Raw genomic sequence first — 12,977 nt, 5'->3', positions numbered from 1 at the left:
CATATCCTAGCTGTGTGACCCTGGGCAAGTCACTTAACCCTGTTTGCCTCAGTTTTCTCATCTGTAAAATGAGCTGGAGAAGGAAATGGCAAACCACTCCAGTATCTTTGCCAAGAAATCCCCAAATAGGGTCACAAAGAGCTGGACACAACTGAAGGACAACGATGAAGGTAGAAGAAGAGGGTGAAAGTTGCTATTCATCATGTAACACTATGGAGCTTTTACATAGGAATATTTACTGCCACATACATGTGGGAGGCATCATCCCCCTCCCTGGGGGAGGGGAAGGTATTTTTTTTTCTTTCAGTTAATTAGGAGGGGTTGGAGATAGCAACATTGATGAAGAAAAAGCCATTACAGCACTTTTAAAAATGTACAGAAAAGAAGTAAGTTCAGAGGAAAGCCATACCTGCAGTACAGTTTTGAAAGTAACCTGTAGAATTAGTTTCCAAGTTTTCTAAAAGCAGTATGAAATGGAGATGCATATTTTCATATGGAATCCTCTGTTTTGTGTTCTGCTATGTGTAAATATATATATGTATATATACATATATATGTGTATGTATGTACTAATGTTTAAGTTCAGAATTAAAAACTTTTTAAGAAAAGAAAAGACATTCTAGGAAACATCCTTATAAACTAGAGGGTATAAATATATAAATGTATATAAAATTATATCAAAAGTTATTTTAAAAAGAGTATAAATATATAAATAAATATATAGAAATATAAAGAAGAGCTGGGAAAGCATCGGGCGCCAGAACCGGCTTCCAGGTTACAGTGCAGGAGAAGTAGCAGGATTGGGTGCAGCAAGTTTCTCAACTAAAGGAGTTTTTAAAATAAGTGATTTTTAAGAAGGTAAGAAGGAAATCTGGGCCTAGAGTCAGGAAGACTCATTTTCATGAGTTCAAATCTGGCCTGGGACACTTACTAGCTGGATGACTCTGGGCAAGTCACTTTACCCTGTTTGCCTCAGTTTCCTTATCTGTAAAAGGAGCTACAAAAGGAAATGGCAAAACCACGCTAGTATATTTGCCAAGAAAACCCCAAATGGGGTCACGAAGGGTCAGACATGATTATAAACAACTGAGCAACAGCAAAAAATTTTGATCGTTCCCTCTAATGGATGTAACTTTACACAAAGGCTTCCTAAGCTACAAACTCAATTGTCTCTGTGGAAATGCGGATGCACTGCTTCGTCCTGGTGTGATGTGCCTGTGGCGGACTTCACCTTTGGGGTACCATCCCCTCACTCTGCATCACACTCTCTCCTGTGCTGTTGCTCTTTTCTCTTGTCCCAAAGTCAACTGGATTGATCTCAGAATCCGTTTTAGCTGCTACAGGCCTAACACATGAGCACAGGCTACAGGCCTTCTCCTGCGCTGGAAAAGTTCCGATTTTGGTTCCAGCAACAGGAACAGCCTACCTTGATACAGTGATTCATCACAGCAGATTGGTCATCTCATGGTGAAGTCTTTGGTCATCAAAGAAGCCACCAGAGGGAACGGCCACATAAACAAGAGACTGAACCCATGAAAACATTCCTAGGGAGTGCCCCAGAATGTGCCCGCTACACGTTGCGCCCTTGGCAGCTGCCCAGCTTGCCCAACCCTAGTATCGGCACGCGGCTTTTTCTTTCCTAGTGATTTGATGCTTCATGTTGTTACTCTGATTTCCTTTTATATCATTCTTCCTTCTCCCTTACTGAAAACAGTGTTATCCCATCAAGGCCCTGCACGGTTATTCGCCATAGACTGGAGGCAGATTGGGAGTCAGGAAGACCTGATTAGCTGTGTGACCCTGGGCAAGTCACTTAACTCCTGTTGGCCTCAGTTTTCTCCTCTGTAAAATGGGCATGATGATAGGGTAGTGGTGAAGATCAGAGAACATCATATATAGAAAGCACTTTGCAAACCTTAAAGCACTACACAGATGTTAGCTAGAAGTAGTAGCATCATTATTGTTTTTTCTCTATGTCCGTCTTTTGAGTTTCTGATACCGGGACCTTAGCTTGCCCTCCACATCCCTTTATCCTCATATAGACACATGGGGGTGGGGTGGGGGAGTGTTGTCCACAGGTCACTGTCCTCCATGAGGGTAAGAACTATGTCTCCTTCCCCCAGATGTACCACTGTGCCCTGCTTTATGGTGCAAAGCACACAGAACACGCTGTGATCTTTAGCAATGTTTGTTGAATTGCATTAATATCAATTCAGCCCTGTCTTTCCTTCTCTTCCCTCATGCAGCTGTACTCAATGACTCGTAGGCTATAATAGAATGGGGTAGGAGCTTTTAAGGGAACCTCAACAAAATGCATTAAGACGTCAAATATATTTGCCAGCTAGGTGGTGCAGGGAATAGAGTCCTCCCTGGAGTCAGGAGGACCTGAGTTCAACTTTGACTTCAGACACTTAACACAAAAACTAGCCGTGTGACCTTGGGCAAGTCATTTAACCCCAATTGCCCTGCCCTCTGCCTCCAAAAAGGAAAAAAAAAGAAGTCAAATATCTATATTACTATTAATTTTTAGATTTGTTGCCTCAGTAAGACCCATTCTTCTCTTCTCCCCAAAGCTAAATGAGCTAAAGTTCTTTTCTTTCATTCAGTATCAGCTTCTTTTCTCCCTTTACTTACTCCCTCCCACTCAGCTCACTGTCCTTAGCCCACAGCAATACTTTTCAGATCGAGTATATTCAACAAATACTCTATAGAGAGAGGAGGGTAAAGGGATTTAGGTCTAGAAAAAAAGATTTTGAACCAACATTCAAATGTACCAGGTCAGTTGCTTTTTAAACTTTGTTGTAAAATTTTTAAACTTTCCATCTCTTCGGATAGTATTCCTTCCCCTCCTCCCCAGACTTTCTTTGCTGATTGGGCAAGTCCAATACACTATTAAAGGTAATTTTTATGGAGACAATATGTCTTTTATGATATTTTCATGTTTATTGATTAGTAAAGCATAGAGACTGCCTTTGTATATGTCCATTTCTCACATAATCAGTCAACTTTTGTTGAGTACAAACTAGGTAGAAAGTACTATGTACCAAAGAAAGAGAAGACATAGACCCTCGTCACAAATAATAATAAAAGCATATCAGTCAGTCCTTAAGTTTTTATTAAACAGAAAGCTGTTACCATGAAAACAAACTGAATTCGAATTTAAACTAGTAAAATCAAGACAAAAGTAGCATTTGATTGTCTGCCTTTGTGAATTATTTAAAATGCCTTCTGTATGAGATATGGTGAATTAAATCAATGAATTCTCTTAGGCACAACTTATTCTGGGGCCAGTAAATAGACATAACCATTACTTCTGAAAACTCAAAGACCTCATACTGGAGTCCATGCAATGCAATCATATGAAAACAGTTTAAATTCACACAAAAACACCAACATGCTGAAACCTCATCAGAACTCAGTTTCAGTGAATATTATGAAATTTTCCCTTCAGATTTTAAAATTAGAATTTGGTTCTAATATTTGAATAAATTGATGAATTTGAATTATTTCAAAAGATCTGATGTAATTTTTAGCTGAATACCTTATAACAAAAATTATAATAAAATAATAGTAGCATACTAAAATGATAATAAAAATTATTATGTGAGATCATCATGGAAACTATTTCAACTCAAATGAGATAGCATAAGTAAAGGGCTTTGAAAACCTTAAAATGCTGTTTCAATGCCAGCTACTATTTTTTTTTTTTACTATTTCAAAGCAGCGATCAGGAGACCTTTGAATTTTTCCACATCCAACTCTTTTGCGATGGAAACTTTGTTTTCTTTCTGAAGCCTGCCATCGAAATCCAAAATCATCATTCCCCGGGTGTAGGAGCCAGTAAGTTCCACGGACACAGCACAGAAGATGGATTCTGTGACCAAGTCCTCATCAATTGCAGCGGCCATCGCAAAGCAATCACAAGACACAAATCCTGGTTTCCGGTAGAGAGCTCTTAGCTTGGGAATGGGACGCTTTTGATACCCTGTGGTTACTGTATAGATTTCTTTCAAAAACCTTGCTTTTTCACTGTCCTGAGAAGTACACTTCTCATAAAATTCCTAAAGACATAGAAAAAGACAAATGCTCTAAACATAATGCTTGGTCTTTCTTCTTTCATGATCTACCAGGATAAAAAGCTTATTGTCAGCCTTGGGAAGCCCTGAATCCAAGGGCTAGCCAAACATACTTCCTGTATGACCCTGGGAAAGTTACTTGAGCTCCCAGTGTTCTCGTTCTGCTATAATTGCTGAGAAGGTGAGAACCAAATTAAGGAGTTTCTTCACCCAGAATTTTCCTACCCCAAGAAAATCCCAGGTCCACTCCCTTTCTCTGTCCTACATCATACTTCAGCTGATGCAACATTAAAGCAACAGAGCAGAAAACAATGAAATGAGAAGGACATGGAGCTCTCCATAAATTCGAGATTTTCTGATTTGGAGAGCAGGGCTTCAGGCACACCTGATCAGTGGGGTCTGAAGGGTTACAGCACGGCCATGACCAAAGGCTATGCCAACGATACTAACAAAGAGCCCAGTACAATGGAGCCAGTGAATTGCCTGAGAGGTAGTCTGGCATGGGGAGAGAATGCCAGCCTTGGAGGAAGGACCACTTGGGCTTGGTTCCACCTCTGGCACATCTGGGCTATGTGACCATGGCCAAGCTCTCAGGGCCTGCCTGGGCCACTCACTGAGGCTAAAAGTGGCAAAACAGGAGCTGATCCACAGTGGAGGGGGGGGTTCCTTCCTGGGTGCTCCCCCCAAATCATACCTTTGGTAAAAAAATGAACTACGTCACTGTAGGCTATCTGTTTAAATACCCCCCCCCCCAGTCTGTATTTATAACTGAAGGAAGTTTGTGGTGAAATTTAGGCACTGAATGTAAGCACTGTGAAGTCTAGAATAATGAATGAAGCCTTGATTTGTAGCATTTGTTGATTTCAAAAAGACGACTTTCTGAAGGAGTCTGACCTTGAGGGAGAGGAGAGATAAGGTAAGACAGCTAGCAGGGACGTACCTAAAGCTTTTTTCTTATAAAGGGGAGGGACTGCAATAGATAAAAGTAAAGAATGTGAACACTGGCATTCTTCTTTGAATTTGTCATTCTTTTCATAAGGCAACTAGGTGGCAAGGTGGATAGAGTGTCAGGCTGGAGTTCTAATCTGGCTTAGGACACTTAATATCTGTGTGACCCTGGGCAAGTCACTTAACCCTGTTTGCCTCAGTTTCCTCATCTGTAAAATAAGCTGGAGAAGGAAATGGCAAACCACTTCAGCATCTTTGCCAAGAAACACTCCCCCCCCCAAAAAAAAGAGGTCATAAAGAGTTGGACGTGACTAAAACAACCACAAAACAACAATTCTTTTCAGTTTTCGTACATACTGTGTCTAATATTGCTACCCAGAAGCCTTGCCGGTGAGTGAACACGTGGTAATAATTGGTGGCTGCTGATTGTGTGTGTCTGTGTATGATTTTAACTCATAAATTCTAGGAATCTTCATTAGCCCAAGAGCCATGATGGTGGGATTTAACCACTGCTTAGGGGCTGGGGGGAGAAAGAGGATTATATACTGCAGGACATATTCTTAAGTTTAATCTGAATTATTAATATTTTCTCCATCTCATTCTTAAGTCTAAACAATCAACAGAACAATAAACGAAGCCCCTGGGGCAGCCAGGTGGCTCAGCTAGTAAGAGCACCGGCTCCAGTGTCGGGATAACCTGGATCAAATCCGGGCTCAGATACTCAGCACCACACCCAGAAATAACTGGTCATGTAACCTTGAGCAAGTTACTTAACCCCAATTGCTTTAAAAAAAAAAAATAAACGAAGCCCCGATGATTTCCAAGGTGTAAATACACGGAAAGTTAACAACTGGCCCTCCCCATTGTCGGTGAGCTGGCTCTAGCAGGCCCCGGAATGAATGTCACAGGGTATTAAATAAGAGTTAGAGATAAGTCCTTTCTTCTACCACGAAGGGCACGTGATTGCCTATTTCAGAAATGCAAGGGGACAATGAGTGTCTAACAACTTACCCAAGGTAGCGCGTGTGCGCTTGCAAATTCCCAAGTTGAAATAGAAGTCGGACAAGTATATTCATTTAAGACAATGTGAGCTGCCTCTGGGTCTGCCGCGAAATTGAATTCTGCACAGAAGTCAATGTTTCCTCTGGCTAAGAAAATACATAGTAGAAAAGAACCCACAAAAATCATTCACCAGATCTTATATTTTCTCATTAGTCAAATAAATATATAAATAAAATAAAAAGGGAAAGAAACCCCAGAAAGATAGAACTCAAAGAATTAGTTGTTCAATGAAAATTCATGAATACGGTGGTTCTTTAGAATTCACATATTTTCCTAAAGTAACAGTATCAGAGACAGTAATTTGGATCCAGGCCAGTCTATGGGACCTACTTACTCGATAATATTTTTAAAATATAGAGCCATGACTAATGTGGGAATGTGTTTTACATGATTATATATATTTGTAACTGGTTTTATTTTTCTTTTTTTCTCAATGGATGGGAGAGGGGGAGAGGAATGGAGAGTCCTGGAGACTAAACAAAAAATAAAGTTGAAATAAAAAATATACCTGGTCATAGAAGCATATAACTCTCATTTATAGCAATGTTTCTATTGGAAAATGGGACCAAAGTCCTGATGTCAGACTGTCTTTAAACATATTTCCACTCCAATATCACCTCCCTAGTTTCCACACTTTAACTCTGGCAGAGGGAAGAGAAGAAGCCCTCTCACCTCTCTCCACTAAAAAAAAGGAAGTAGGGATTTCCTCACCATTAAGTCATTGATGGGGTTTCCGTGGTTTAAGATAGAATGATAGAAGTGCAAGGGTTCTGGGACATCGGAAGATATGTGGGCTCCAGGAGTTTGTTTGAGAGGTGAGAAGTTGGGGAAGGAAGGGCCATTATGGATCGACAACATCTCTGCCTCTCATCTACCCATCTGTTTCCAGTTTTGTTGAGTCAAAATAACTGGACTTTGAAATGACTGAGGTTTCATGATCTTTCTTAATAGTGAGATCTTAATTGAAAATTGTATTCATAGGACCAGCTAGGTGGCACAGTGAATAGAGCACTGGCCCTGGAGTCAGGAGGACCTGAGCTCAAATCCAGCATCAGACACTTAATACTTACTAGCTATGTGACCTTGGGCAAGTCACTTAACCCCAACTACCCTGCCTTTCCCCCTCCAAAAAGACAAAAATAAGTAAAAAGAGAAAAAAAATTGTAATCATAACACAGTTTTAAGTGACCACAGTAATCCAATGTTTGATAAATGTAAAGATACAAACTTTTGGGACAAGAACTCATTATTTGACAAAAATTGCTGGCAAAATTGGAAAACAATTGATAGAAGCCAGGTATAGACGAACATCTCACACATTATGCCAAGATAAAGTCAAAATGGGCACGTGATTTAAATATAAAGGGTGATAACCATAAACAAATTAGGGGAGCATGGAATATTTTACCTGTCAGATCTATGGGTAAGAATTTATGACCAACAAGATATAGAGAGCATTATAGAATATAAAATGGATAATTCTCTTTAAATTAAAATGCTTTTGCACACACACAAAAACCAATGCAGCCAAGATTAGCAGGAAACTGGGCAAAAATGTTTACAGTAAACTTCTATGATAAAGGCCTTATTTCTCAAGTATATAGAGAATTGAATCCAATTTATAAGAATATAAGTTACTCTTCAACTGATAAATGCTCAAAGGATATGAACAAGCAATTTTCAGAAAAAGAATCAAAGCTATCTATAGTCATATGAAAAAATGCTCTAAATCACTATTGATTAGAGAAATGCTCTGAGGTACCACATCACTCGTTGGCTAATAGGACAAAAAAGGAAAATAACAAATGTTGGAAGGGATATGGGAAAACTGGGACACGAATGTACTGTTGGTAGAGTTGTGAACTAATCCAACCAGTCTGGAGAACAATTTGAAACTATGCTGAAAAGGCTAAAAAGCTGTGCATATCCTTTGACCCAGCGATACCACTGCTAGTTCTGTTCCCCAAAGAGATCAAAGGAAAAGGAAAAGGATCTATATGTACAAAAATATTTATAGCAGCTCTTTGTGGTGAGAAAGCATTGGAAATCAAGGTGAATAGCTGAACAAGTTGTGTTATATATAATTGTGATGGAGTGCTATTGTGCTATAAAAATGACGAGCAGTATGCTCTCAGAAAAACCTGGGAAGACTTCCATGAACTGAAGACTCACGTGAAGTGAAGTAAGGAGAGCCAGGAGACACAGTAAGACACAGCCAGGAGACACAGTAACAGCAATATCGTAAAATGAGAGCTATTCTCAGCAATACCTGAGACAATTCTGAAGGATTTATAATGAAAAATGTTATCCACCTCCAGAGAAAAAACTGATAGATGCAGATCAAAACTTTTTTTTAACCTTTTAAATTTATTTAAATTCATTTTATTTTTTTGTGTGTTTTCTTTCACAACATGGCTAATATGGAATTATGTTTTGCATGACTACATATGCATAATCTATAACAAAGTGATTGCCTTCTGAAGGAAGGGAGAGGAAGGGACAGAATTTGGAACTCAAAATGAAAAAAAAACACGTATTAAAAATGTTATGTGAAACTGGAAAAAAATGAAATATAAAAATTTAAAATTGATGTCAAAATGTTTTTACATGAAATTGGAAAAAAAATAAAATATTAAAAAAGAGAAAATTGTATTCACAGCAATGGGTTTGACTTGTAATAGCAAATTGCTTTGTAGAAAGAGGAAAGGAAACCAAGGGATAAAGCACTTTAAATTGTTTGGGAAATGTTTCTACGTAGGGGTGAGTTAATTTCCCTCTAAAAGTCAAGAAAGACAAACTAATTTCTGAAATGGAAATTAGGATGCGGATTTTCTTGAGGGCCAGGTCTGGTTTATTGCTTTGCCTTTTGTGGTGTCCCTGGCTTAGCGCTATGCCTGGAATTCACCTTGATGGGGCTGCTTGGTGCTGGTGCTGGTGAGGAAGAATATGATGATGATGAAACGAGAGGCAGGAAACCGCACACTCTTATTTTGTTGTCATTGATCATTTTATTATCCTTACAAAAGGGGGAGCTGCATGTTCCTGTTGTTAGCATTGTTTTAACCTTCAGGGTCATTGATAATGAACGATCAATTAGTTGTTGATAATTATTATCATTAACTGTGATGGCTGCAGGTGGATGTATAGGTCTTTCAGGAGCACTTGGGGGGGGGGGGGTCCGGGGGGGGGGGGGGAGGGAATAGAAGGGCGAGGTAGCAAGTAGAAGTAAAGCAGAAGAGTCGGGAGGGACAGGAAAGAAGACATGCACCAACAGAAAAAGAAAGATCAGAGCATGACTGTTTATATATGGGTGCATGTTTGTATATATCTCTATATAACTATGACCATGCTTAATTGTAGCCTGGGGGAGGAAGGTGGGAAAAAAGAACAAAGTAAGCAGTGTGTAGGGAAGCAAGGGAGCCGGGCAGCCAGCGCAGCGCGCAGTGTTGAAGACAGGCGTTCTTGAAATGGAAATGTATTGCTATGTATTTTGAATCTTACATTCTGCTGTGCATATGACGTGGTTTGTTTTCTTTTCTTATTTTATATTTAAGTTTTAATATGTAAGTTTCTTTTATATGTTTTTTTATTTTCCTATTATGCATTTGAGTTTTAATTTAAAATTAAAAAAAAACTACTTACAGTACATATTGCCTCCCATTATAGACATATTTTTAATTTTCTTAGGAAGCATTGGGTCCATCTTCACCGCCAGAGCTAAATTAGTCAAAGGCGCAGTGGCGACCAGAGTTACCTGCAAAATGCAAAGTCATACTGCTCTCCATTTTATTATAATTAGACACAAACTTATAACATCTTAGAGTGAGCAGAGATCACAGAATTGTTGTTGTACCATCCCCCTACCCAAGTCACCGTTCCCATCTACATTCCTACTCTCAAGCTGGGCATCTAGGCTCTGCTGGAAGACTTCAGAGAAAGGGAATTCAGTAACCCCTTTGAAGTCACCTACCAATAATGGCATGTACTAGTTCTAATGATTGTAAAACTTCTCCTAAGATGAAGCAGAAATATGTTTCCCCATAAGTTTCACCCATTTACTGTAGCTATACCTTCTTTAAAGCTTGCAGATGGCCATCTCCCCCCCCCTCTCCCCCCCTCCCCCGGCCTTTTTCTCCAGGGCTTCAGCAGAGCCTTCATTTTCTTAAGGTGCTTGACTCCCTTTAGACATACTCCCCTCCACAGTGGCCCTTCTGATCGTGCTGAAAACTCTCCAGGACTGAGCGTGTACGGCGGGTCTTTGGCCTCTGGACTTCTAGCTAACGCTGTCCCAAGTTACCTCTGCTCTGGGGAGCCCCCACTGCCTCCCCGGACTTGCAGTACGGACACCATCCCCGCCCACCTCACCCCGGTTTTGGGTTTGGGGTTAACACAAGTTGCTTTTTGCCCACGTCTCCCCTGATCTATGTTTGCACAGCTGTTCCTTTTCCCAAACTCAAGCAGAACTTTACCCTTGGCCCTTTAGATTTCGTCTTTTTGTTTTCTTCTGCACATCATCCTAGCCTGCTGAGATGCCTTTGGGTCCCAGTTTTGTCTTCTACGATATCGGCTGTTCTTTCCGGCTTCCCGGCAACTACAGATTCAGTAAGCATGGGATCTATGCCTTTATCAATATTATAAATGAAACTCATTGTTGAGCAGAGCCAGGGCAAAGACAAAGCTTTGGTATACGCCACAAGAGACTTCTTTCCTCTAGATTCATTTTTTGGTCCATCCATCAACACTCCCTGGGTAAGAGTATGAGCTCACATCCCATCACTTTTATTCAGTTACAAAAAGCAATGATTTCATCCACCTGAATATCAAGCATAAGGAAGGACTTAGGACAGAGCTTCTAGTAATAGCGGAGGTCTCTGGGGGCTGCAAATGGTGAAAGGTATGTGGGCTCTAGGGGTCTGAGAGATGAGAAGTTATTATAGATCTAAAGTGTGTGTGTGTTTTGTTTTGTTTTTTGATTTTGGGAGGGGGGGAGACAGGGCAATTGAGGTTAAGTGACTTGCCCAAGGTCACACGGCTAGTAAGTATGTCAAGTGTATGAGGCCAAATTCGAACTCAGGTCCTCCTGACTCCAGGACCAGTGCTCTATTCACTGCACCACCTAGACACCCCTAAAGTGTTTTTTTTTTATTTCTCAAAGAGGTATATATCAACTATACAATAATATAAAACATAAAAGAATAATGTAGGATAGAGACATGTTTCAGGGCAATTTCTATCTGAACATCATCAAATATAAGATGAGAACAGTAACAACAGTAATAGTAATAAAGACTTACATTTGTGTAGCATTTCCATATATTACAAAGTATTTTCTCATAACAAAATAAAACAGAACAGTTACTGGGTCCAGTCAGCCAATCAGTTAAAACTACTGAAGTATACGTATTGTCCAGCCTACATCATGGTATTGTCCATAAAGGTTTAACTTTGGGGCGACTACGTGGTGCAGCGAATAGAGTGCTGGCCTTGGAGTCAGGAGGACCTGAGTTCAAATCCAACCTCAGACACTTGACACACCTACTAGCCATGTGACCCTCGGCTAAGTGACTTTACTTAAACCCAGACTGCTTCGCCAAAAAAGAAACAAACAAAACTTGGTTGTGAGATTCAATAACCCATTCTATCCATAAAAAAAGAGATTTAACTTTGTCAAAAGCTTTGTTAAAATGTAGATATGCTACATGTACAGTATTCTCTAATATACTAGTTACAGTAAAATCTTGTAAAAATTAGATAATTTTTATTATTCTTTTAAGTATTGAAGTATAAGACATATGTATTTATATATACACACATAAACATATGTGTATATATGCATATATATGTACATATGTGTACATTTTTTTATGGTGGTGAGGTGGTGCAATCCTGAACTTGGAATCAGGAAGACCTCCATTCATTTCTTGCCTCTGATGCTAGCTCTGTGACCCTGTCCAAGTCACTTAAGCTCTAGCAGCCTCAACATACACATCTGTAAAATGGGGGCAATGATAGCCTCTAACTCTCCGTGTTATCATGATGTATATGTAAAGCCCTTAGCAAAACTCAAAGGTCCGTAACGTAGCAGCCACATGAACGGTAAGTACTATTTTCTATTACATTTGTGATCAGCCTTTAATGTAATGGTGACCGCAACAGCTACCCTCTGCAGAACGCTTACTATGTGCCAGGCACTGTGCTGACTGCTCTATCCTCTCATTTAGTCTTTATAACAGCCCTACTACCCCCATGTTACAGTTAAGGGAACTGAGGCAAAGAGAGTTTAAGTAACTTGCCCATGGTCACATATCTAGTAAGTATCTGAGGCTGTATTTGAACTCAGGTCTTCCTGATTCCTGGCCCAGCATTCTTGTCACTGTGCACCTCAGAAACTTTCTCCTAATGAAACGTCTCAAGACAGCTAAGTGGTGCAGTGGGTCTGGAGTCAGGAAGACCTGAGTTCAAATTTGGCCTCAGACACTCACTAGCTGTGTGACCCTGGGCAAGTCTCAGTTTCCTCATCTGCAAAAAAGAGCTGGAGAATGAAATGCCAAACTACTCTAGTATCTTTTTCCAAGAAAACCCCAAATGGGATCATGAGGAGTCAGACATGACTAAAACTACTGAACAACAAACATTATATTGTGTCAACAGGAGTCTAGTGCCCTATGATAAAAGAAGATGACAGGTAAGCCATTCCTTCCTTCCTTCCTTCTTCCCTCCCTCCCTTCCCCCCTTCCTTCCTTCTCCTCTTCCTTCCTTCCTTCCTCCCTTCCTTCTTCTTCCTTCCTTCTTTCCTTCCTTTCTCCCTCCCTTTCTTCCTTCTTCTTCCTTCCTTCTTTCCTCCCTCCCTCCCTTCCTCCCTCCCTCCCTCCCTCCCTCCCTCCCTCCCTT

At 40.2% G+C, this 12,977-nt stretch overlaps 1 protein-coding gene across 3 annotated transcripts in view; it reads right to left on the bottom strand.

Moving 5' to 3' along the window:
- Positions 1-3,097: 3,097 nt before the first annotated feature.
- The window catches only part of LOC138149736 (nucleoside hydrolase-like), a 15,690-nt gene continuing 5,810 nt past the window's right edge, over positions 3,098-12,977 (bottom strand). For all 3 annotated transcript variants that reach the window (XM_069072960.1, XM_069072958.1, XM_069072959.1), the window contains exons 4-6: positions 9,729-9,840; positions 6,036-6,172; positions 3,098-4,061 (exon numbers count right to left, since the gene is read on the bottom strand). In XM_069072960.1, the coding sequence (XP_068929061.1) occupies positions 3,711-4,061; positions 6,036-6,172; positions 9,729-9,840 (600 nt within the window). In that variant the 3' untranslated portion in view covers positions 3,098-3,710. The remainder of the gene's footprint in view (positions 4,062-6,035; positions 6,173-9,728; positions 9,841-12,977) is intronic.

Source organism: Petaurus breviceps, unplaced genomic scaffold, assembly GCF_028583685.1.
Source record: "Petaurus breviceps papuanus isolate PSGF00001 unplaced genomic scaffold, PetGlider_PUasm1.0 90849, whole genome shotgun sequence".
In the NCBI taxonomy this organism is placed as follows: Eukaryota; Metazoa; Chordata; class Mammalia; order Diprotodontia; family Petauridae; genus Petaurus; species Petaurus breviceps.
The sequence above is the reverse complement of the archived record's forward strand: the minus strand, read 5'-3'. Positions and strand labels throughout refer to the sequence as shown.